The sequence below is a fragment of the Taudactylus pleione genome, unplaced genomic scaffold, assembly GCF_031769625.1.
Source record: "Taudactylus pleione unplaced genomic scaffold, aTauple2 ptg000070l, whole genome shotgun sequence".
Classification (NCBI taxonomy): domain Eukaryota; kingdom Metazoa; phylum Chordata; class Amphibia; order Anura; family Myobatrachidae; genus Taudactylus; species Taudactylus pleione.
In genome coordinates this window covers 14,051,225-14,077,429 of record NW_028284472.1, presented here as the reverse complement: position 1 = coordinate 14,077,429, position 26,205 = coordinate 14,051,225, and the positions used below count along the sequence as shown (strand labels likewise).

At 45.3% G+C, this 26,205-nt stretch overlaps 1 protein-coding gene across 2 annotated transcripts in view; it reads right to left on the bottom strand.

Moving 5' to 3' along the window:
• Window positions 1–2,625: 2,625 nt before the first annotated feature.
• The window catches only part of TDRD6 (tudor domain containing 6), a 109,286-nt gene continuing 85,706 nt past the window's right edge, over window positions 2,626–26,205 (bottom strand). For both annotated transcript variants that reach the window (XM_088467264.1, XM_088467266.1), the window contains one exon: window positions 2,626–3,226. In XM_088467264.1, the coding sequence (XP_088323390.1) occupies window positions 3,111–3,226 (116 nt within the window). In that variant the 3' untranslated portion in view covers window positions 2,626–3,110. The remainder of the gene's footprint in view (window positions 3,227–26,205) is intronic.

Below are 26,205 nucleotides of genomic sequence, written 5' to 3'. Positions count from 1 at the left end.
CATGTTCAGTGTCTTCGCAGTGCCACCTAACGTGCAGCATGTTTGATATGCTGTGACTGTTTTGGGGTGGGGAAAGAGGCGGTGATGACCAGCCTCCCAGGACACAGGCATGTCAGCCCCTTTTCCTGGCCATGCCTACTCCAGTGTTTGCATCTTCAGATGCAGATTCACTGGCCCCGGAAGCGTGAACACATCACGGCCATCCTGATACAGCGGAGGATCACAGAAGTAGTGACTGGGCATTAGCGTACAACTTTGATTCAGGCCCTATGTACATTTGTGCATACACACTGCATTGCATTGACCCATCTGACGTGTAGCTCGGCAGATGGGACGATGTGTGTAGACGACAGATTAAGGTGTACACACTACTATACCATGGTCATGCAGATTGGTCTAAAGCACCAAGAATGTAGGATATATGGTATAGTGTGTACCCAGCTCCTCATGCAGGTGAGACCTGACACGTGGCATCACACACTCGCCGCTTATGATAGTCACTTACACTACTGACCATCTCTGTCAACTGAGGGGCCCTGTCATTCAGCAGTGGGTATTCTTAGTGAGCACTTTATGTTACATACATATACATATATATATATGTATGTATATATATATATATAATTGCTTCTGGATAGATCCCTTGTGCTCTATAGCATGGAAGAGGATTTTTTTTTTTTTTTTTAATAAAGTGGTAACAGATGGGGCTCAGGAGAGTCTATTCCAATAAGTTTTGCCACCTTTAATTACGCTATAGCGCTACACTGTGTTATGGAGTCTGACACTAACAACAGTCCTTGTAGGGTCTTTCCTATCTTACTCTTGACGGCAATAACCCTGTAATAAGCGACTCCTGCAATCTTATACGTCTCTGAAGTCAGAGGACAGAGTTTTATAGGAATATGTGATAAACAAATGCACTTGTAGGGCCCGATTGACAGTTATGTTTGTGGGTGGTGACGGAGGGGTGGTTGGAAAGTCGCAGGTGTGTGGCGACCGTATTATAGGGGCGTCCAATTTAGCAACTGCGTCTTTGTACGTGGTTTCCCTGGTGCCAGCTTCTTAGTTCCGTCGGCCATTCTGAGAAGCCATAGGGTGACTCAGATGGTCGATGATCGACTGATCTGCCACCGATGGTGCATCTTTGTAGGCGGATGCTTGGGCAAGGTGGGTGTTCCAATACATTCCCCAATGGGATCAGTGTACGTCTCTAAATAAGGCTCATAGGGCCTGATTCAGAGCCACTCGTAAGCGGCCGCTCGTTCGCTCCGAGCGATGTTCGCACATCTGCGCATGGGTCGTAATGCGCATGCGCCAACCAGTCAGTGCGGTCGGAAAACGTGTGTTCGCAAAATTGCGAGTGCCTGCTAATTTGAGTGACAGAATGAGGCGTTTGTGGGTGGTAACAGGGGAAGGTGCTTGAAAACGGGGACTGGAGATCCGAACGCAGGCGTGCCAAACGGTCAAAACGGGCGTTTTAAGGGTGTGCATATTTAACAAAGCAGCGTCATCAACCACGTCACTTGGTTGTCTCTTGAACTGTTCGCATGATTGCGGTAGGAAAATCCAACCACAAGCACTGCGAGCAGTTCAGACGCCTTTCGATGTACTCGATTAATCTAATAAATAGCGGAGATGATGTATGATGCGAGCGGCCAGGGGGCGTCTTTACAAAATAGCGACCGCATGTTTCGTTCGCTCGCTCAGACATAGAGGCGTCAACAGACCGCAAAGAGCGAGCGCTCAATTTAAATAGCCGGCCCCTTTTTCTGAACGAGCGAGCGCAAATAGCGTCCGGCTCTGAATCAGGCCCATAGTTGCTTCTGGTTTAATAAAATCATCACAGATTGTACAGTCAATTACCCACCTGATCCAGCCACTTTAGCTTCAAGTGGATGGCACATCAGATCCGGGTGATCCCAGTGGGTAAGTATGAGGGTTAGGGTTAGGCTGCGGGGAAGGAGGGTTAGTGTAGGAGTACTTACCTCTGGTCCTCAGGATTCTGACAGTCGGATGCCACTGTCAGTCTTCTGACCACCAGCATCCAGATCACCGGGATCCCGTACCCATCCCAAATATACGTACACCAATTATCTGCACCCACAGGGCCTGATTCAGACCCGCTCGTGAGCGCACAGCTCCGGCGTGCGCATGCGTGAGTCCCGGCCAGCGACGGGCTACGGGTCTCGCAACAGGAAGGAGGCGGCTGACGATTTTGATTAACAGCTCGCCCCGTTTTGGAGGCGGGCAGGGGGGGTGGCTACACAAACGGAGGCCTTCCCGAAGGAACGCCTGCCATTTGTGGAAGGCACCACTGACATCACCCCAGAGAGCAGGAAGCTCTCTTTGGCTTGCGACGGACGAGACCCTACCACAAGGGTCTCGTCGCAAGCCCCGATGGCCGCGATCATCACCTGGCCGCTCGCAAAAGCTGTGGGTGGTCACCCACAGCTTAACGAGCGGCCAGGAGGCCGCAACATCAAAAAACACCCTGATTCAGAGCGAGCGTTCTTCAAGAGCGCCCGGCTCTGAATCAGGCCCACAGGCTCCTGCGCAGATAATACCCAATAGTAACAAAACAAAGACTAAAATAAAAATGAAAGACATACAGAAACAATTCCGCTCAACTTTAGTGAAATAACAAATGGATTCATTACATACTAAACAAAAAGCAGTGTTTCAAATGTCACTTTAAGGCAACATCCAGGCAAAAGTCCGCCTGTCCTAACTACACATCACATCTCTGTAGATGGCAACAGCAGTAATTGCAATTTTTTTTTTTTCTACTAGCAAAAAACACATCAATACAGTGGTCACTGGATATATACTGTATATACAAAACATCGCCAAATAAAAAAAAAAACCCTGCAGTGATGTATATAAAGTTTTTGAACACCACCTTCGCATATAATAGTCAGGTATCTCTCCCATGTCCTGGTCTACTTTCTCTGTAATGCAAGATAAAAAACTAAAAAAGTGCACTGATTGGGAAACATAATCACTCGTGTTAATAAAGGAAAACAGAAGGTTCAGTAAATAGAGGACGCTGCAACTTTTTGCAAAGGCAGAATATTTTGGTTTCTTCTCAGCTGAATAGACGACCATCAACTTCATGGAACTGGGCTTGTTCCCATCTCCCCAGGACAATCCTCGTCAATGGCCACAGGTAGGGGCGACAATGCTGGGACCGGGGAATCCTTGGGAAGGTCTGATAGACAGTGAGGAACTGGACACAGGGAATGGGAGAGAAACATTTCATTGAAGCAAAATTACAGTGGTAATAAAATTATTTTATACAGAATAATTAAGGCAGATGTACATTAACCTGTGGCTTCCCAGCAACCATGCGGGTACAAATTCCAGCATGACCAACCAGCCTCGGATCTCCAGCTCTTGTGGAAGCCCTGCCAACCTCTGACTCATAGCTCTTGTGGAACTACAAGTCTCACCATGCCATGTAGTTCCACAGCATGTGGAAAGCCACAGGCTTGTGAATTCTGGACAAACCTTTAAACATGTTTAGATGCAGCACGTAATGTAGGATAATGAAAGCCTAAAACCGTGCCCAAAGCAGACATGTTAGCTGTAATCTGATTGGCTGCTATGGTCAAAACTTTTTACATTTTAGAAGCTTTAGAAAATCAGTGTGTATATGTATATGAGATAACAGTGTATCTCAGTGTGCATACAATGATGTGCGAGGAAGCACCGCACAGAACACGTACACAATATTTAGTAAACCACAATGACATTGTGCTTTGCCTGTAAAGTTCCTTTGAAATATTTCCTTTCCATTCATCCAAGGTCAACACAGGCCCTACAGATATAGCCCTATTTAGTTCTAGAATGGCTAGATACATATCATTGGGAACAATAGACAAACTGGAACCTTGCGATGCCTATCTATTGCACAATAGGAACTAGATACAGCAATAGTGCAGTCAAGCTAGATTGCAATGGGAAAAAGTGCTTAGTGAGGCTGTGTGATCTGGTCACTCGGCAATGGTGGTTTGGAGATCATAAGGTCGCTTGCATGTAGAAAGAAACTAAATGGAACTAAAATTAGTGAACAGTGTACAGAGATGGTCATTCTGAAAGAATAGTGGGTGATAATCAGGTACAGTATAATACAGGGATGGTAATAGGATAGAATGGAGGGTGGATAGTCAGATAGTGTAGAGTAGTGGGGGGATAATATTCAGGTAGTAGAGATTAGAAGAGGTAATAAGTTAGTATAGAATGGACGAATATTAATAGAGGGATAGTAATTGGGCAGAATGGAATAGATCGTAATCGGATATAATAGAGGACGGGGTAATCAAGCACAATGGAGGTGTAGTAACTGGGTAGAAGAGAATAGAGGGGGTAAGCTGGTAGAATACTAATCGGATAGAATAGAGAAGGGCGATAACCGAGTAGAACAGAGGGGGAGTAATTGGATAGAGTAGAGCAGTGGTTCCCAAACTTTTTTTTTGAATCACGGCGCCCTAGAGTATCAGCAATATTTCCATGGCATCCCTGGGCCAGAAGTTTCTCTTTGGAGAAATTTAGCAAAAATTAAATGAAAATGTTAATTGTGCTTACATGTCACCCTTCATTGTTCAGTTATGTGGTGAATGACATTTTTTCATTGGCAGCAGCCAGCACTGGTTTTGCCTATCACACTGACTAAAAGGAGAGTTCTGGTAAAACTTACCCATGTTAACTCTCTTTCTTCGAAGTCCATAAAGGCCACAGGGAGACATTGGGTGTAGGTAGGACTTGGAGGACCAGACACCAACAGCAAAGCTTTTTCAATCCCAGGATGCTCTGGTCCTCCCTCCCCTATACCCCAATAACAGCCTGAGGGCAACAATCCAAGGCAGGAGCAGGAGAGAAGGAAGACTGGAATCAAACTCTCACAAAGAGAAGCCAGGTGTATCAGGTCGGTTTCCCTGTGAACCCTATGGACTTTGAAAGAAAGAGTTAACAAGGGTAAGTTTTACCATAACTCTCCTTTTCTTCTTTAGGGTCCAAAGGGCTCCACAGGGAGACAATGGGGATATCCCAAAGCAGTTGCTGAAAGGAGAACCTGGCGCCCGAAGGAAGCATCCTGAGAGGCAAATGTATCAAAGGCATAGAACCTAAGAATGGTGTGGACAGAGGACCACATAGCTGCCTTGCATAGTTGTTCAGCAGAGGCGCCAGGGCGGGCTGTCCACGAGGGACCCACAGAGTGAGTAGAATGAGCAGATACTGTAGCCGGCACAGGAAGGAGAGTCTGCGTGTAAGCCTGTAAGATAGTCATGCGAATCCATCTGGCCAGAGTCTGTTAGATAGCTTGCCATCACTTCTTATGGAATCCATATAAAATGAAGAGGGAAGAGGGAATCTGATTTCATGATGGAACTAGTAAGGTCCACGTAGATCTTCAGAGAACGAACCACATCCAAAGAAGCCTCACCTGCCGAGAGGTCTGATGATTGAAAGGCCGGAACCAAAATTTCCTCATTAAGGCAGAATTGAGAATTCACCTTGGGAAGGAAGCCAGAGCACGTTCTACGAATAGCCGTGTCCTGATGAAAGATCAAAAAGGGGGAGAGACATGAAAGCTAAATCCGATACCCTACGGGCAGATGCTATGCCAGAAGTCTTTGCAGTGAGCCACTTGACATCTACTGATTCCAGGGGTTTGAATGGAGGATCCTGAAGTGCGTGGAGAACCACTGACAAATCCCATGGAGCAATAAGAGACCAAAAGGGGAAAGAAGATTTTTTGTTGGGGGCACTCATTTAGAAATAAAGATAGTTAAAATATAACTTTTAATATAGTATTACTAAAACGGGGTAACCTACACAAACGGACATACATACATACAACATATATCTTATATTTAACCCTTATAGTTAAGGGAGCCAGCTCATATAGGGAAAAAAGTTACCCTCTATAGATTCAAAAAACTTTTGTTGAGCGACATAAAATTAATAGAGTAATCCCTCTGTGCAATACAATAACGCACCACTGAAATAGCAATAATTTTATCTGATAAAGATAATACCATACCACGAGCAGCAGCAAATGATGGCTGTCACTCACAATTTAGTAATACAATAGTACATATCACAAGGTATAATACATCTTAACAACAGATTATAATTTTCTCAAATTTAGCTCTGATCACAGAGCATACGTGCATATAATTGAGATATATATACACACACAGCTGTGTATCACATATACAATTAGTCACTATTCCTGATATATGACATAGTTGTCAGGATAAATTCCTGCGCACACGGCTGCAGCAGATTCTTCCACTGCCACAGAACATGAACAGTTTAAATCATATGGGCAGGAAAACATGACAAAAGAAATAGAGGCATGGCTGTGTGTAATCATATGTATACAGAGTCATAAAATACGGCAGAACATTGTAATAGTCAAACTAATAAGTTATAACCAGATCATACCACTGCAGTGGGTATTTAATCAATCCTTCTAATGATGTTTAAGAAGAAAAAATTCCCCACTGTCCTGTTAACACATCTGTATATCATATATGTGAGAAATCCCAGTTAATACACTATGATACACAATCTATAGATGTCCATATCCACATTGCCCAATTGTTAATCTAAATATACTACCATAGTGATGCTGTTGGAGGTACATATATCAAAAGGCTGATCCTCAAACAGCAAATGACAGCGTGCTCTGACTAGGGGATTGGGGCATACAGTGAGTGTGTCTGCACGGGCGTGTTTACTTAGCTTGATACAGATTGCATGAGGAAATCCTCAAAGTGTGCTGCTACTCCACAGGGGAGAGGTGACTGTAAACGCGCACAGAGGGCACAGCCTTTGGAGGAGACGGTAGCGGCAGTGGGATTCTCCTTCCACGCGGCTTCCCCAGGGAGATGCCTGGCCGTCTCATGCAGATTCGGCGGCAGCTGCGGGGATATCCTAGCACGCTGCCGCACGGGCTGGTGCCTCCCTGCTCCTACAGCCTGCCTTGACTCGAGTAGGATGACGTACGTTTCGCGTGGGGCGGGGCTTGATCACATCAGAGTGATGCATGCCTGGGGAACCCCTTTCTTAAACGGCCTGTCAGCCAATCCGAGGCCTATGTACGAGTGATGGACAGATTCACTGTCCAATTGGAGCAGGACTAGAGATCAGGGGAAGAGGGAATAGGATTAATTGGAAAAAGAACGGAGGGACATAAATTTATAAACATATATCATCCTGTTATGTAGGAAGAAAAGAGATACATGAGGTAGAACAGAGTAGAAAAGACCCAGAGGGAGGCATTTATATACATGAAGTTAATAGTATAACCCGACTACACTCTGATCAATCCATATGAGATTGACAAACACAAAATCTAGTAGCTAATGCTACTATTAGTGCATTGGATTTATTATGCCTGATCCAATATTTTCTAAATGATTCTAATAAGAAGTGTAATATAAAACGGACCTAAGGGGTATAGGGGTTGGTATAGACAGGAATACGTAAATTACAATTAACACCATACAATATACAATATGCAGGGAGGTGGGGTCATAACACTCATATTCAGGTACACAGGGTTCCTTCCTATCTGACAATAATATGATATAATAAGCACATCCTGTGCGCACGAATATACAGGGGACACTGCATCATAAATCCTAAATGTACAAAAGACCCCACACCGTAAATCAGGAAGATGATATAAAATAAACATTCAGAATTATGCTTTAATGCCTCGTGGTGCATGTTAAATCTCCTAAAGTTTCTCAAAATAAATAAACATCATAGTATCGCTAGCTGTAATTACATGATGAAAAAGCCACTATGTATAATATATCGTCCTCCAATATTCTTATACGAAATAATATAAAAAAGAGATCATGATACCAAAAAAAGAAGCCAATAAACATTCCAAAAGGAATAGAAATAGTCTTAGAGTTATGAACCCTATCGTTAATAGGGTACCCTAGATAAATAAATGCCCTTATTGGATTAGAGTCTGCGAGTATCTGAAATAGCGGTCCAGTCTATAGTGTCAAGAGAGCAAGGATGCTAATTCGGAAATATTGACAGTACATAGGTATAAAACAACACAGAAAATTAAATACTGAAATTGTATACAATACAGTATCTCTTGATATAACATACATCATAATGCAAGGAATATAGAGTCTATTACTAAGCCATAGTCAGGACCAATCACAATCCTTCCTATAGTTAAGCGTCCGTATGACTCACGTTATAGGAGTGTATTATGAGTCATACGGATCTTATTGACACCAATATCGAGTTTATAATGTCAAAAGATTATACGCAATAAAACAAATGAAAAAATAGAAAATAATAATAAATAAAAAATTAAAAATATTTTTCCAAAGGATTTTAGGAGAGAGTTTATAGAAAAGGGCTATAGTTGATGTATTCATTTAGTCCTCCTGGTGAGAGTGCTCCTAATCTAAAAGTCCAGAAGCTCTCACGTTTCAGGAGTTCCTTTGTTAGGTCACCGCCCCTAATTCCTAGATGTATCTGCTCAAGTCCATAAGCTTTAAAGTTTTTAAGGTCTCCTTTATGTTTGTAGTGAAAATGTCCTGCTACAACTGTTAGTTGTTTCGATTTAATTATATCAGAGACTGCATTTCTCACATTTCCAACATGTTCTAATATGCGTTCTTAAAGCATCCGAGTTGTCATTCCTACGTATTTCACATCGCAATCACATGTTATGCAATAAATTACCCCTTTGGTTCTGCAGTTGATGTAGTCCTTAATTTCCATGTTCTTGTCATACCTGTCTGTTACTTCTTTCTTCTTTGTCATGAATAAACAGGCTTTACAGGAGCCACATGGGAATGAGCCCTTCGTTTTCTGAGATCTAGGGGCCGCCCTTCTATAATGGCTTTGGGTTAGTTCATCCCGTAAATTCGGAGATCTTCTCCAACTCATAGATACCGTGTCTCCTACATACTTTGGCATATCCTGCATCTTGACAAAGATCTGGCAATGTCTCTGAATAATGGCTTTAATACTTCTCCACTCTTGGCAGAAATCGCCTACAAATCTTATAGCCTCCTCTTTTTCTTTGGCTCTAGTTGTTGTTTCAAATATGAGGGATTCTCTGTTAGTTTTGAGGATAGATGATTTTGCCTTTCTAATGCATCTATGGCTGTACCCACGTTGCTTTAATCTTGAAGTGAGTGCTCCGCATTGTTGCTTAAAGTTTTCCGAATCTGAGCAGTTGCGTCGTAAACGTAGGAATTCTCTTTTCGGAATGTTCTCAATAGTTGGTGGAAAATGTGAGCTTGTCTGGTACAGAACGCTATTGGTTGCAGTATTCTTCCGATACAGATCCGTTTCAAGTATTCCTTCTTGATTTTTATAGATTCTCAAGTCCAGGAAGGAGATAGATGAATCGCTAATAGCTTGTGTGAGTTTTAAATTCAAGTCGTTGTTGTTTAATTCCTGAATGAACTTAGAAAGGAGATCTCTTTCACCGTCCCAAATCATTAGGATGTCATCTATGTACCGATACCACATTATTACATGTTGAGTGTAGTTCTCATTGCCATCGTGAAAAAACATAACTTTTGTGAAACGTACGTCGGTTTTTTGCAGCTCCTGCTGCTGACAGTGTCCTATGTTGTGTTATTAGCACTTGAAAGCACTGCCTCCACTGTGTGGATAAGCAAATGTGATTATCACAGTGAAGAAAATGGCATGCATTAACATGCTTTCCTAGTACTCAGACTATGTTATAGTGTTACTCTGAGTAAATAGTGTGAATATATATATAATCTACTCCAATACTACTACTTGTGATTAAACCTTGCAGCTGGGCATGAGGAACCCACATTAAACACTCAGTAATGTTAGTCTGAGTGAGTAACAGTTTATTAAACAATTTTGCAGCCCTATAGAGGGAGCTACAACAATAGCACTGTATTGTATTAGGTATAATTAAAACCAACAGGGGGTACCACATTCTGAGCATAAACCAAATACAGTACCATACTGCACGGATAAACCCTATAGCTATACAAGGGAATCCTTATATTTGGGTTAAGCATTAATATCAACTAGGGCATTAAGATGTCCGCATATTAATTAGTTTCAAATATTATAACATTTCTATCAGTAAATTATGATGCAGTCCAATAGGGGGAGCTGTAATAAATCAATTCTATCAGCAAAGTGTGATGTAATCCAATAGGGGGAGCTATAATAAGTAATTTCAATCAGCTAAATGTGATGCAATTCAATAGAACCGAATAGGGGGAGCTGTAAGATACAATCCTTATTAATCAAGCTGATTATGTTATATACTAGTTATTACAGCTTCCTTTGAATCACCGATAGTCTATATATCATTTGAATTAGCATTATAACTCATTAATGCATTTTGCAGCCCCATAAGAGGAGTTAATATAATATAAATATAATCTTCATAACCCTTATGGGAAACACTACAACAGAGGTATAACATACTTATCATATAAATTGAGGTTTAATATGCGATGTACACCATTTAGCACAAATGTTAATGCTTTTTGATTGATATATTATTAACACTTCTCAATATAACTCTTCTTAGAGACTAGTAATCCTATTAATTTATATGATTGCTGCAGTTGATTGTTTATTTCTTAACCCAATAGGCGACACAAAGATTTGTATCAGGAACTGTATACATGTTCCCATGTGACAATATTCCATGAATACAAATAGGTGGCCCTCATAGAGGACATTGTGCATAATATAGCACCCATTAAATCAACCTGGTTTCTTTTCTACATTTAATAGCTAAAGGTGTAATGGCATACCATAACCAATAGATGGCAGCATAATATCACCAATGGAATTTATATCTTGGATTAGTTTCAACACAGTATATCTAATTACAATTGTGGGTAGTACATGCAGGGCTAATTGATTTCAACTATATAAATATATGTTATGATTAATGACACTGGAGACAACAACATTTAATAGAATCTTTACTCAGAAACATAACTGAAAGGGACACAGAGACAAATGAATTATTAATAATTTAATATCAATTGATGACACACATTTGTTTCAATGTTTTTATTATATTTTTTTCTTGGAATATTTCACTAATAAGGCGAAACATTTTTTAAATAATTTATTTAATAAAAGTTATATTTTATATACAATTATCCTCTATGTGCGCCAGTAAAGAGACAATACCCTTTTCTTCTCTTTTTTGTAAACTCTTTTCTACTCTGTTCTACCTCATGTATCTCTTTTCTTCCTACATAACAGGATGATATATGTTTATAAATTTATGTCCCTCCGTTCTTTTTCCAATTAATCCTATTCCCTCTTCCCCTGATCTCTAGTCCTGCTCCAATTGGACAGTGAATCTGTCCATCACTCGTACATAGGCCTAGGATTGGCTGACAGGCCGTTTAAGAAAGGGGTTCCCCAGGCATGCATCACTCTGATGTGATCAAGCCCCGCCCCACGCGAAACGTACGTCACCCTACTCGAGTCAAGGCAGGCTGTTGGAGCAGGGAGGCACCAGCCCGTGCGGCAGCGTGCTAGGATATCCCCGCAGCTGCCGCCGAATCTGCATGAGACGGCCAGGCATCTCCCTGGGGAAGCCGCGTGGAAGGAGAATCCCACTGCTGCTACCGTCTCCTCCAAAGGCTGTGCCCTCTGTGCGCGTTTACAGTCACCTCTCCCCTGTGGAGTAGCAGCACACTTTGAGGATTTCCTCATGCAATCTGTATCAAGCTATGTAAACACGCCCGTGCAGACACACTCACTGTATGCCCCAATCCCCTAGTCAGAGCACGCTGTCATTTGCTGTTTGAGGATCAGCCTTTTGATATATGTACCTCCAACAGCATCACTATGGTAGTATATTTAGATTAACAATTGGGCAATGTGGATATGGACATCTATAGATTGTGTATCATAGTGTATTAACTGGGATTTCTCACATATATGATATACAGATGTGTTAACAGGACAGTGGGGAATTTTTTCTTCTTAAACATCATTAGAAGGATTGATTAAATACCCACTGCAGTGGTATGATCTGGTTATAACTTATTAGTTTGACTATTACAATGATCTGCCGTATTTTATGACTCTGTATACATATGATTACACACAGCCATGCCTCTATTTCTTTTGTCATGTTTTCCTGCCCATATGATTTAAACTGTTCATGTTCTGTGGCAGTGGAAGAATCTGCTGCAGCCGTGTGCGCAGGAATTTATCCTGACAACTATGTCATATATCAGGAATAGTGACTAATTGTATATGTGATACACAGCTGTGTGTGTATATATATCTCAATTATATGCACGTATGCTCTGTGATCAGAGCTAAATTTGAGAAAATTATAATCTGTTGTTAAGATGTATTATACCTTGTGATATGTACTATTGTATTACTAAATTGTGAGTGACAGACATCATTTGCTGCTGCTCGTGGTATGGTATTATCTTTATCAGATAAAATTATTGCTATTTCAGTGGTGCGTTATTGTATTGCACAGAGGGATTACTCTATTAATTTTATGTCGCTCAACAAAACTTTTTGAATCTATAGAGGGTAACTTTTTTCCCTATATGAGCTGGCTCCCTTAACTATAAGGGTTAAATATAAGATATATGTTGTATGTATGTATGTCCGTTTGTGTAGGTTACCCCGTTTTAGTAATACTATATTAAAAACAAGAGATATGGTAAGAACTTACCTTTGTTATCTCTGTTTCTACGAAGTCCATAGGGTCCACAGGGTTGACCTTGGGGTATAGGTTGGGAACCAAATCCGGGCACCACGCAGTTAAAGCTTTTAGCTCCCAGGATGCACTGGGTCCACTCTCCCTATAACCCCACCCCCAAGCCAGAGGCACCTCAGTTTGTAAGTAGCCAAAGGCCGGAGGAGGAGAGAAAAAGAGAGAGAAAACTGGAACACTCAATAACCATACTCACCGAAATGGGAGACGGAAAACCGGTGACCAGCCACACAGCCCATATGAAGCCAGGTGCGTCAGGGCGGGCGCCCTGTGGACCCTATGGACTTCGTAGAAACAGAGATAACAAAGGTAAGTTCTTACCATATCTCTTGTTTTCTACTTCAGGGTCCATAGGGGGTCCACAGGGTTGACCTTGGGGATGTCCCAAAGCAGTTCAACCAAGGGTGGGGACGCTCCTGTGCTGAGAGGAGAATCCGTCGCCAAAAAGGAAGCATCCTGAGAGGCAAAGGAAACCAATGCCTAGAACCTTAAAAAGGTGTGGACAGAAGACCACGTGGCCACCTAGTAAGGCAAAACAGCCGAGGCGCCACAGCGAGCCGCACACGAGGGTCACATGGCCCGAGAAAAAACAAGCATCAACAACAGGAAGGCCTACCCATGGGTAGGCCCCTGAGGAAGACCTACGAGGCCATCCAAGTCAACATTTGGTTATAGGCCGGCCATCCTTTCCTGTGAAAACCAGAAATCTCAGACCACCAATAAGGAGTCCGATTTCCGTAAGGAACCTGAACGGATCACATAAATCCAAAGAGGCCAGACCACAGTCAATGAGGCCACACCAGCCGAGAGGACTGGGGACAGAATGGCCGTACCATAAGTTCCAGAATAATATGGAACCTGAAAACCACTAAGAAGAAACACAGGGCGAGAGCAACTCCCACCCTGACATGATGCCCTCCAGAAGAGGGAGCCACATGAGAACGCTCCCAATTCAGACACTCTCCTGGTTGATATAAACACCCTGAGAGAAAGAGAGAGCCTAAGCAATAGACCATGTAATGGCTATCACAACCAGCGGTTCCATTGACTGTCCCCGGAGGTAACGAAGAACCACTACTTACTCCCAAGGAGTCCCTAGGGAGGACAAATGGAGGCATAATCAAGAAAACACTCCAAAGGATGAACTGGATACCAGAGTGAAGCAATTCCATATCTTAACCATACTGACAGTGTAGAGATCCGCACTGTCAGGAAGACCAGGCCAAGTGTGAAACCCAAGCCAGCCGGAAGGAATGCCAGAATATCTGGAAATCCTGGACACCGGAGGATTGTATCGACAGGTACAATACCATAAGATTTATGGCTGCCACAGTTTGTGGTAGGTCCCAGCAAAAGCTGATCCATGTGCTCTAATCATTCCAACGATGACAAAGCCAGGGAAGCCGTAAGACCACTGTAAGGACACAGTCAAAGACAAACGACCCAGGTCCAAGGCAAAACCAAGGACCCTGAGACAACAGGTCCGGGCAGTGAAGCATCAGGGATGGAGTATCGATGTAGAGACTCCGAAGATCCAAGTACCCCTGACATCTGGGGCAATCAGGAGCCACCAGCAGGAAAGCATCTCCGTCTCGATTGAAAACACTTCCAAAGACCTCGAGGAAGAAGGGAGACCGGAGAACACAGGTACACAAAGTGGAAGGACCACTTCACCGACAAAGAGTCGCTGAAGTTTGCTTCAGAATCCCCAGAGCTGAACTGTAACACCATAGTGTGATAAAGTCAGAAGGCCATGAGGGTCACCTCAGGGGGGCCCCCCCTGCTCACCAGGAGATGAAACCTCTCTTGGGGAAGAGACTAGTCCCCGGGATGCACGTCGTGACGGCTGAGGACTCCCGCTTCCCAATGGAGAGCTCCTGAAATGAACGCTGCCGAGATGGTCGGGAGGAGACCCTCGGACTATGTCCGAATATGTGACATACCTGTCATTGCCACCCAACGAACAGTGTTGCTAAAAAGGAAGCCACTGTCCTGACCCTGTCGGACTGAACCTTTTCAGGTTCACCGGGAAACAAGAGTTATGCCAGAGTAAGTTAATTGACAGGGTGGAATCGACAGACGTCCAACTGCACTGAAAAGGATTCGGTCCAGACACTGTCCCTAGCAAAGAAAACCCTGGACGAGATGGCCATAGCCACCCGGACAGGGACCGACTTGCCTCCGGAGAGAGCATCATCGTTTGAACAGTTATCCGACAGAAAAAACTCATTCCATCTGGAGATGAGCCAATTATGGAAAGGCCTGGAATGGAACTGAGCCCATTCCACCATGCATCCCAGAGTGTAAAGACATCTGTCGACTGCGCAGACAACCATGTACTCCTAATGGAAGAGAGGAGATTCCGTCTTACGCCAGAAGAATTCTCAGATTCTGAGAATCCAGCAGGGATCCTAGATGAAGAATACCCAGAGAGGGATGCAGGGAGGACTTTTTCCCCGTTGATTAAACGTCTGCACCCTGAAGAAGCCACAGTCATCCTGACCTGGCCGTAAAGTACCCCGGTGATCCCGCTAAGAGCAGGAGGCCGTCCAGGTACAGGAGCATTGGGATATACTGAACAGAAGAACTGACAGAAAATCCAAAACGCTGGTAAACCCCTGTGGGGCTGAGGACAGTCCCAACAGGCAGAGCCCGAAAAATTGTAAGTGTTGCTGTGATACAGCAAACCTCAGCCCATGCTGAGGAAAGGTCTCTGTAAGTACCCGTAGGCACGCGTCCTGTATATCCATTGATACCCTAAAGTCCCCAGGTTCCAAACATCGTATGATGGAGCATAGGGATTTCCTCCTGAGCCCAGGTAGCTTTAGGAACTGGTTCAGGGAATTGAGACAGAGAACAGGCCAAAGAGGACCATTCAGCCACCGCACCAGAAAGAAAACAGAACAACCAGTCCCTCACTGAGATAGTGGGGATGGCCCAATTAGCTCCGCTTACCGCAACAACTGCATAGCTTTCTGGATCTGTAAGGCCCTTGTAAAGAGGGCGTACCCTCCTACCCACGTAGCCGCGGCAACTTGACACTAATACCGGGCGAACTGAGAAAATCGGTATCTCCCAGTTGTAGGCCTGTCCCGTCAGACTGAAGAGATATCCGTAGGTTCAGAAGCAGGATCGGCTGGCAGTCCAGGCCTGCTCGGTACTGGATATGTCGGCCCTTGTAGATGCCGACAGTCTACGAAGAAACAGACCTTTAGGCTGACCCAGAGGACAAAAAAGACTTAACAGACTTAGTCTGAGGCCTTGTAGTGTGCATAGCTGAAAACGGTAAACTTGTCGTTAGTAATACTGCCAATGTTACTACAATCTTGTCAAGGTCAGGACCAAACAATATCAACCCTAAAGATGGTATCTGCACCTCTGCATTCTCAGAGCGCAGCCATAGGGTATTACGGAGGATACAGTCGCAGCCGGAACTCTGAAAGTTAGGAGACTGGTATCCAATATAGGCATGTCCACCTATGACAACTGCATATATTACCTGAGCGACCAAATACATTTGAACCCCCGACGTGTTGGAGGGAAAAAACGTTACAAATGCATCAACCCAATATGCAATAGTATTAACCAACCATGCTATAGCCATGGTAGGATGGGTAACAACTCCTGAAAGCAAGTATACTGATTTCAGGCAGAGTTACCACCTACGGATCCGAAGAATCCGACCACGCAGGAATGGGAGGCGTAGTAACGTCTGTAATCAGACGAGTAACACGCCCATCCCCCCCAGGAGGGGCTCGTGATGACCCTCAGGGAATTTGGGACAGGAGGCCAAACACTGTTGTAACACCTCCTATCTGGCAACAGCCAGAGTCCCGCTATGCGATCCACCCGCTAGTCAGCAACAGGTAACCCGAAGGCACGCAATACTGAGGGTGTATGATACAGGTGCAGGTCAACATTCACTCTAACCAGAATGGACCTGCTACCAGCCCTAAAGCAGGGATAATAATACCTGAAATAGGCTTCCCCCCGTGTAAGAGGGAAAGAGCCCCGAACAGTACCCAGTTCACGGCAGAGCCAACTGGGAAGTAACCACAGGGCGTCAACCACGCCAATTAGCGTTTCGTAGAAAACGACATCCACCCAGGGTGGCTGTTGTGGTAATCCCTGCAAGGGGAATGACAGACTATTGTGGCACCAGGGGGAATTCATATACTGCGAAAAACCCCTGCAGGGAGCGGTAGTCTGTGTCACAGGGGAAGAGTGCAAGAAGCTGCGAGATACCCTGAGATGAAAAGGGCAGTATGGTGAAGTAACCCCAAGTGAGGTACAACAATGGGGCCCGCCCGGCGATCCGCAATTGAGAGGATCCCGAGAAAACAAACCGCCCAAGGGGGTCGTGAAAGAGGCCGGCACCAGATGACGCCACATACAGAACCCTTTATGAGTCAAATCCTCCGCACTAACACCTGCAGCACATGGCTTGCAGGATAGTAAAAATGGGTGCAGTATAACGCTCTATCTCCTGGTCAGACATATCTGACCAATCTTGGCGGAAATATTAAGCAGCACTATACTGGTCCTGACTGATGCCAAAAATTAGCTGCAGGGACCCATTTTCAGCGTATGCAACACACAGTTCCATCTAAAATATGGCAACGTGCAGCACGCAACAGTATGTGACAAACCACACAAATATTAACAAGTATATAAATGTGAGGTCTCAGAACCACCCTAAGTACAGCTGTATTAGGGCAGATAAAGAAAAGGGATAGATATACACTGACAGGTGAGAGAATAAAGTACAGTCAGCACTAGCATAAGTCACATACAATGCAGATATATACATATATACATAAACATGTCATATAATATACTGCACTATTACACTGCATTCAACTGCCCAGATTCAGTGTCTGGGAAGGCTACAGCGCTGTGTACACTGACCTGATGGTGAGGTACGCAGGGGGACTGGACTCACTGCCATCCTGAGAGATTTCTGCTGCACCACAGAGATAAAATGGCCGCTGGAGACCTCAGAGGAAGCGTGGCCCGCGGAGGAAGCAGCTCAGCGACGCCAGACTATGGATACTGAAAGGCGCGCTGAGCTGAGGGGAGGAGCCGCTGTAACAGGGAAGGCTGCCTCCCCTGGCCGGCTATTAACCTCCCGGGACGCCGGCTCCCTGCACCGATCGTTAAGTCCCTGGTGGTCTAGTGGACACACGGGGTATGGGGGGCCCGCCGCCACTGCCGGCGCCTCCGGTCTGTCCCCTGAGACCGGAGGCACAGGACTGCATTTGAAATGCGCGGATCACCGCAAGCGGTGATCCGCGACCTTACCTGCTCCCCGTGGATCCGGCAGCAGTCCTGGGCGCCCGCAGAGTCCGGCTAGTACAGACTCTGGGGTCCCGCTGAGATCCCCAGATCTGTACTGGCGTCTCAGCGCCAGCGGGGTGACGGAGCGGCAGCTTAGACGTCCTATGGACAGTCCGACGCTGCCGCTCTGAAGAGTCCAAAGTCCATGAAAAAACTTTGTCCCTATAAAAATAAAATAAGCTTAGGGGCTGCTAATCAGCTCCCCCTGCGCTAACGGTGACCCGACTCCGGCCGGGCACCAACTTAAACTGAGGTGCCTCTGGCTTGGGGGTGGGGTTATAGGGAGAGTGGACCCAGTGCATCCTGGGAGCTAAAAGCTTTAACTGCGTGGTGCCCGGATTTGGTTCCCAACCTATACCCCAAGGTCAACCCTGTGGACCCCCTATGGACCCTGAAGTAGAAAGTTATATTTTAACTATCTTTATTTCTAAATGAGTGCCCCCAACAAAAAGTCCTCTTTCCCCTTTGGTCTCTTATTGTTCCTTTTCTGACTTTGGGGAGCACCACCAACCTATAAAATTGGCCCACAGAGTGGAGGCTCAATTAATGTAGTTGGTATAAGATTATTTGTATGTACTTCAGGTCCTGCGGGACTTGAAAGTAGGTTTCTTATATTAGTCTGGTGCGACTTTCACCCCCATGTGTCTCTGTTAAAATCCCATGGAGCCACAGGAGGGACAAAGAGGGGCTGTATACGTAGAACATCCGGTAGAGGAGCAGTTCTGCTCTGGAACCAGATGGAGAAAGCGGAGACGTGCACTTTCAGAGATGCTAGGTGGAGTCCAAGATCCAGTCCAGCCTGAAGAAAGGCAAGTATTCTAGAAACTTTAAAAACTTGAGGGTCAGTTTTTAGGGGCACACCACTGGAAATATGAATGCCATACACGGTAATAATTCCTGGTAGAGGCCGGTTTACAAGCTCTGATCATGGTCTGGACCACAGAGCTAGAAAATCTACCTTAGGAGGGATGTCTCAAGAACCAAGCCGTTAAAGGCAGGAGGGTCAGATTCTTATGTAGACAGGGACCCTGAGACAACCGGTCTGGTCGAAGAGGAAGTTGAAGAGAAGCGTCTATGGCAGGGGTTTTCAACCGGTGTGCCGCGGGGCTGTCAGAGCCACCGGGCACATTTTACCTTACTTCAGTATCCCGGGCCCGCTGAGCTCCTCTGGGAGACTCAGGCACACCTGGGCAGTGACCTGCAAAGACGCGGCGGCGTGACATCACAGGTCACGCACGCCGCGTTGTCCATTACCCTCCAGCCCGCTCCGCCAGCCAACGCCCTGCGCCAATCAGCCAGCCCGCACTCTTACCTTCCGCCCAGCGCCAATCAGCCAGCCCGCACTCTGTCTTTATCTCCCGCCTGGCAGTGAGTGATAAGTGGGGGAGAAATGTGGGTTTTGTTTGTGAGGACCAGCCACATTTTTTCTCTAAGTGGGGACCAGTCATTTTTTTCTTCTTAGTGGGGACCAGCCATATATTTGCCTATTTAGTGGGGAACAATGTGTTGTTGTTTTTTTGTTTTGTTTCTGTGGGGCCAGCCATGGGTTTCTTTTTCTGTGTGGCAGTCATTTTCTGTGGGGAACAATTCTGTGCGGCTCAGTGTGGTATGGTTGTTTTTTTTTCTGTGGGGCGCAATGTGGCATATTTTTTTTTCTGTTGGGAGCGAAGTGGAATAGTTGTTTTTCTGTGGGGAGCAATGTATGTGTTTTTTTTATGTGGGAGTCAATATGTATGTATTTTTAATTAATAGGTCCAGTGTTCTCCACAGAAAAAAATTCCAGCCGGGTGGTATCAAGAAGTAGCCAGGTGGGGACTTCGCAATAATAAAATGTTTTAAACCCTGACCTTATAATGCAGTGCCCCCAGACTGGCCCAATATGTAGTGCCCCCAGACTGGTCCCATATGCAGTGCCCCCAGACTGGTCCCATATGCAGTGCCCCCAGACTGGCCCCATATGCAGTGCCCCCAGACTGGCCCCATATGCAGTGCCCCCAGACTGGCCCCATATGCAGTGCCCCCAGACTGGTCCCATATGCAGTGCCCCCAGACTGGTCCCATATGCAGTGCCCCCAGACTGGCCCCATATGCAGTGCCCCCAGACTGGCCCCATATGCAGTGCCCCCAGACTGGCCCCATAAGCAGTTCCCCCAGACTGGCCCCATATGCAGTGCCCCCAGACTGGTCCCAGCCCCAGTCCAGAACTTACCTGAACATGCTCAGCGGCGCTCACACTGCCGCTCTGTGACTGGATCTAGCAGGCGAGCAGGGTAAGCTCTTCACGTCGTGGGTGACATCATGACGTAACCCGCGCAGTGCATCACTGGAAACGCTTGCCTCTGAAGCGATCGGAGGCTTCTTTAGCCTCCGGTCGCTTCAGAGGCCAGCGTTCCACACCAGGTGACAGGGAATGCGTCGGGGGGAGGGGGGAGTGCCGGACGGTGGGCTGTTTCTGCAGGACGATGCGCCCGTAGAAAACAGCCTGGGGAGAACACTGAGGTCAAGCCAGTCTGCCCGCACGCTGTTCAAAACTGCGTACTGGCTGCAACCCTAGCCAATGAGGGACAGGTAGGGTACAGGCGTTTTATTCCTGTGGGAGCCAATGTGTGTTGTTTTTTTTATGTTGGAGCTCATATGTATGTGTTTTATAGGTCCCGCACACAGCATCGCCAGCCAGCCAGCCAGCCCACCCGCCGCCAGCCAGCCAGCACATATTTGAAGCTCTGCACTTTTGGAGACACTGAGGCTACAGCAATCCGCACCACTGAGGGACAGTGACGTCTGTGTGATCCCTTCTCAGCTACCGACAGGTAGGGGACAATGTGTGCTGTTTTCATTTTTTTGTGAGGGACAGCCAATATGTTTGCTCCCCACAGAAAAAATCAATGTGATTGTTTTTTGTTTTGTTTTTGTGGGAGCCAATGTGTGTATTTTTTTCCCATGAGGGCCAATGTGTTTTATATTCTACCTGTAGGCTGGGGACAATTTGTGTGAAGTTTCATAATATAAAGTTTTGAGTCTAGTTATTTTTATTTCTTTAAGGTTTATTAGACATGGACAAATTTCTATTACGAAAACGTGTATTGGATAATGACAATGACAATGAATCAAGAATTGCTGACTGTAGTTCTGGTAGTAAATCCATAGTGCGCCAGTATAATGAAAATTATTTGTCCTTCGGATTCATATCAACTGGTGAAGATCAGCCACGTCCTAAGTGCATTGTTTGTGGTGAGAAACTGGCAAACCAAGCCATGGTTCCAAGTAAATTGAAAAGACACCTTCACACAAAGAACTCACACCTGTGCGAAAAGCCAATTGAATATTTTAAAAGGCTTGTAGCTGAACAAAAATCCCAGGCTAAACAATGGGCCAAGATCACAACTTTTTCTGACAAAGCTCAAGAAGCAAGCTATGCCGTTTCTGAAATTGTGGCAAAAAAGTTGAAGTCACATACAATAGCAGAGTCGGTAATTTTACCAGCATGCTGTAAAATTGTTAATATTATGTTTGGTGAGAAATCTGAAAAAGAGATACTGAAAAATCCTATGTCTGATGATACTATTTATCGGCGTATACAAGACATGTCTGAAGATATTGAATCACAAGTTATAATTAACATCAAAGAAGCTAATATTTTTGCCATCCAGTTGGATGAGTCAACTGACATCACTGGAAAAGCTCAACTCCTAGCATTCACCAGGTTTCTTTGGAATGGAAAGTTCATTGAACAATTTCTGTTTTGCAAAGTTCTTCCAGAAACAACAAAAGGTCAAGACATTTTTGATGTTGTCAACACTTATTTCAGTTCTCATCATATGAATTGGAAATTATGCATCAGCATCTGCACAGACGGTGCTCCATCTATGTCAGGGAGATTGAGAGGACTGGCCAAGCAACAGAACCCTGCCATTGTGTTTACACACTGTTTCCTGCACAGAGAGGCCCTCATTTCAAAATCCATACTACCTGAGCTGCAAAAAGTACTGGATGAAGCAATAAAAATGGTCAACTACATCAAAAGTAGGCCATTAAAATCAAGGCTGTTTTCTACACGGTGTTCTGCCATGGAGGCTGCTTACACACAATTCCTACTGCACACAGACGTCAGGTGGCTATCTCCAGGGCGGGTGCTTTCAAGATTCTATGAACTTAAGGAAGAGCTTATAATTTGTCTGAGATGGCTGACCTGCTTAGTGATGAGACCTGGTGCAATAAAGTTGCCTTCCTTGCTGATATGTGTCAAGCCTTGAATACTCTTAACAAGAGTATGCAGGGAAAGAATGAAACTATTCTTACGTGTACTGACAAAATGAACGCTTTTAAAGGAAAAATTAACATTGTGGGGAGCCAGAATCAGAAAAGAGAACAAAGTAGAAATGTTCGAGCTGACAAAACATTGCAGGCTGGACAAAAATCTTGTCAATTTAATTCTACAAAGCTTGTCACAGCTGAGTAGAAACATTGAAAGGTATTTCCCATCACTTGAAGTATCATCCTTGGACTGGGTGAGAGATCCATTTGTGCCAAGTGCGTACACATCAGCCGAACTAAGTGTTGAAGAAGAAGATGAGCTGGCGGCAATAAGAAACGACAGAGGGCTAAAACTAAAGCACTCATCAACAGATACGGCCTCATTCTGGTTGTCTCTCCGACAAGAGTTCCCCATTGTCACAAAAAAGGTGATTGAAGCACTGCTTCCTTTTTCCACATCATATCTGTGTGAGGCTGGCTTTTCTGCTATGAACACCATGAAGTGCAAAAACAGGTCACGGCTTCAATCACTGGAGGACGACTTGAGAGTATGCTTGGCAACCATCCGACCTCATACAAGGGACATCATGGAGACATCGCAAAGCACAAGTTTCCCATTAATATTCTTATGTAAGTAAAAACTATTTATTTCTACTATCCTATGGAAATAATAACAGAAATCACCATATATTAAATATAAGTTGATATTTGTTATTAAATATTATATTTGGTGAAAAAAAAAAGGATGGTGTGCCTCGGCAATTTCAAAATCTTGTGTAGTGTGCCCCCAGTTGAAAAAGGTTGAAAATCTCTGGTCTATGGAGAGACTTTGCAGATCGGAGTACCAATGGCGTCTGCGCCAAACTGGAGCAACCAACAGGACCGTGCCCCCATCCTGTTTGAACTTCCGAAGAACCCGAGAAGGACGGAGACTGGAGGGAAGAGGTACTCCAAATGGAAAGTCCACTTCACAGATAATGTGTCCAGAAAGACCGCATTGGGGACACTTGTCCATACACTGGAAGTTTGTGGTTGTGTCGTGAGGCCATAAGGTCCACATCTGGTAGACCCCATTTGTCCACCAGGAGCTGAAAGATTTCCGGATGTAGAGACCACACCCCTACATGGAGGCCTTAGTTGATGTCTGATGCCTTGGAAAGGACTGCCCTTTAGCTTTTCCTTGAGGACAAAAGTACCGAAAGGTTCACATTATACGCAGAGGGTAGGAACGCAGTCTTGGAAGCTGCCAAAGTAGTGACAATCTTGTCCAATTCTGGGCCAATCAGGATATCCCCAGAATAAGGCAGAGACCTCAAAACCTTTTAGAGTCTGCATTTGCCTTCCATGAGCGGAGCCAAACAATATGGCAGGTTACTACAGAAGTGGCAGATGCCTTGGAGCCTAGGAGAGTGGTATCAATTGCTGCTTCAGCCAAATAGGAGGCTGCATCTCTAATGTGAGATATGTAGGACAGATGTTCCCTCGATGCATCAGAGGGAAATGTTTTTTCTAGGGCCTCTGCCCAACTCTCAATGGCTTTCGCCACCAAAGCCGTAGCCCTAGCAGGATGAGTAATAGCTCCTGTAAGAGAGTATATAGATTTTAGACAAGCTTCCGTCCTTCTATCCGTAGTCTCCTTCAAGAAGGTTGCAGTATGGATGGGTAAGGTGGTATTCTTGACCAGACGTGTCATGTGGGAATCCACTGCTGCGGGAACTTCCCATTTAGTGCAATTAGTAGCGGGAAGAGGGTAAAAGGAACTTAAACGTTTAGGCAGCTGAAAACTTTTACTGGGCATATTCCATGCCTCACTCATATGATCAGATAGCTGATCAGAGTGAGGAAACTCTGGTAAGACTACTTTTTGTTGTTTAAAGAGTGTTTGTTAAGCCTTAGGAGCGGGTTCTGTCTCTTATTTGAAGAACAGATTTTACAGCTCTCACAAGTGCAGTTATATTTGAATTAGAAGGGGGCTCCTCATCTGCCGAGGGGGAGTCAGAGTGACAAAGGTCTGCATCTCCTGCCTCCCCAGATGATAAATCTGGGTGGACTGGGAAGATAACACAGCACGCTTAGTAAGGCTTTCTATGTAAGGGTCTCTTTTTGCAGAATTTGTTGAAAGGCTGTAGGAGGTATCCGCCAGACTCTGCACTGAGGTAGAAAGTACGTCTACACATGGGGGAGGCAAAGGTTTCGCAGGTAGTATCTGTTATGGCCATCCCATAGGAGGAGCTACCACAGTGACTGCTAGGTGGACCTGCAATTTTTGCCAGCACCTGTGAAAAAGTAGCCCATGGTGGGTCCTGAGGAGAGGACACCAGAGCTGATGGGCCCGGGGCAGTATAACACGATGCACAAAGACCATCCTGAATGAGGTCCTCTGAAGCTAAGCCTGCTGAGCAGGACTTACAAGACACCAGAGTGGGAGGATCAGGCTGCTTGTTATTCTTGCTTCTGCCAGACATAGCTGCAAGAATAATGTAACACACAATCTGACACAGTGCAGTGAGCAACCCAGATGAATGTGTAATATGGCACAGTGTAGTGCACAACAGCGATATATATTATGTGATAGCCCTCACAAATATAGGGAGATCTGAGGTACAATGAAACTTATACCATAGTATGCCAGGGTTAGATCAGAAGAAAGGAAAAGGTATAAACTGACAGTAATATGAAAACAGACAGCACCGCTAGCACGAGTCACATACAATGCAGAATATACAATATAACTGCAGTGGGTACTTAAATCAACTTCCACAGACCGTAGTGGCTGGTAGGATATGGCGCTGTATAACCTGGCCCTTGGGAAAGGTATACAGGGAGACTGGACCCAGCGTACCCGGAGACGTGAATGCAGAAAATGGCTGCCGTGAGTCTCAAAGGGAGCGGAGGGTGAGGGAGGAGCAGCAAGAAAGCAGTGGAATGGTGCCCTGAGCTGGGGGAGGGGCTGCAGGGAGAGCACCTTCTCCCCTATGCGGACATTAACCACCATGTCCCCTGGCCTTAAATTGTGCCCTACGCCAGTGCTTGTAATGCCCTGGTGGTCTAGTGGAGTCACGGACGAACCGGTGTACACATCAGCGCCTTCAGTCTGTCTCCCAAGCCTGGAGGTAAGACTGCGCATAGACGTGGGTCCCCGCGAGTGGGGATCCGCCTTACCTATCCCCTTGAGTCCCAGCTGCAGTCTGGGGTCCGAGGAGCCTTGCAGGCTAGGTCCCCCTCAGTACCCCGCCGGGAGTACCCAGCCGAGGAATGGTGTCACGGCGCCGCGGAGGGGTGATGGAGCAGCAGTGCAGACGTCCAAAGGACTGTATCGCGCTGCTGCTCAGTAGTAAAATAAATTAAAACAAAAGTAACTCATAAAAATAAGCTTGGGCTGCTTAATAGCAGCCCCACTGTTAAAACGGTGACCAGCTCCTGCCTGACACCAACTAAACGAAGTTGCCCTCAGGCTGTGGGCGGGGTATAGGGGGAAGGACCGAAGCATCCTGGGATTGAAAAGCTTTGCTGTTGGTGTCCGGTCCTCCAGGTTCCACCTACACCCCATTGTCTCCCCTGTGGAGCCCTAAGGACCCTGTAGAAGAAAAATTATTTTATTTTATTACTGGACCACCAACTTGTGACACCCCTGCAAGAGCCCCGAGGCACGCCAGGGTGACATGGCACCCAGTTTGGGTGCCCCCAAACCCCACTATGTGCACTTACTGTTATACCATGCTACTACTAGTGTTACTGTTATACCAGGCTGCTACTACTAGTGTTACTGTTATACCATGCTGCTACTACTAGTGTTACTGTTATACCATGCTGCTACTACTAGTGTTACTGTTATACCATGCTGCTACTAC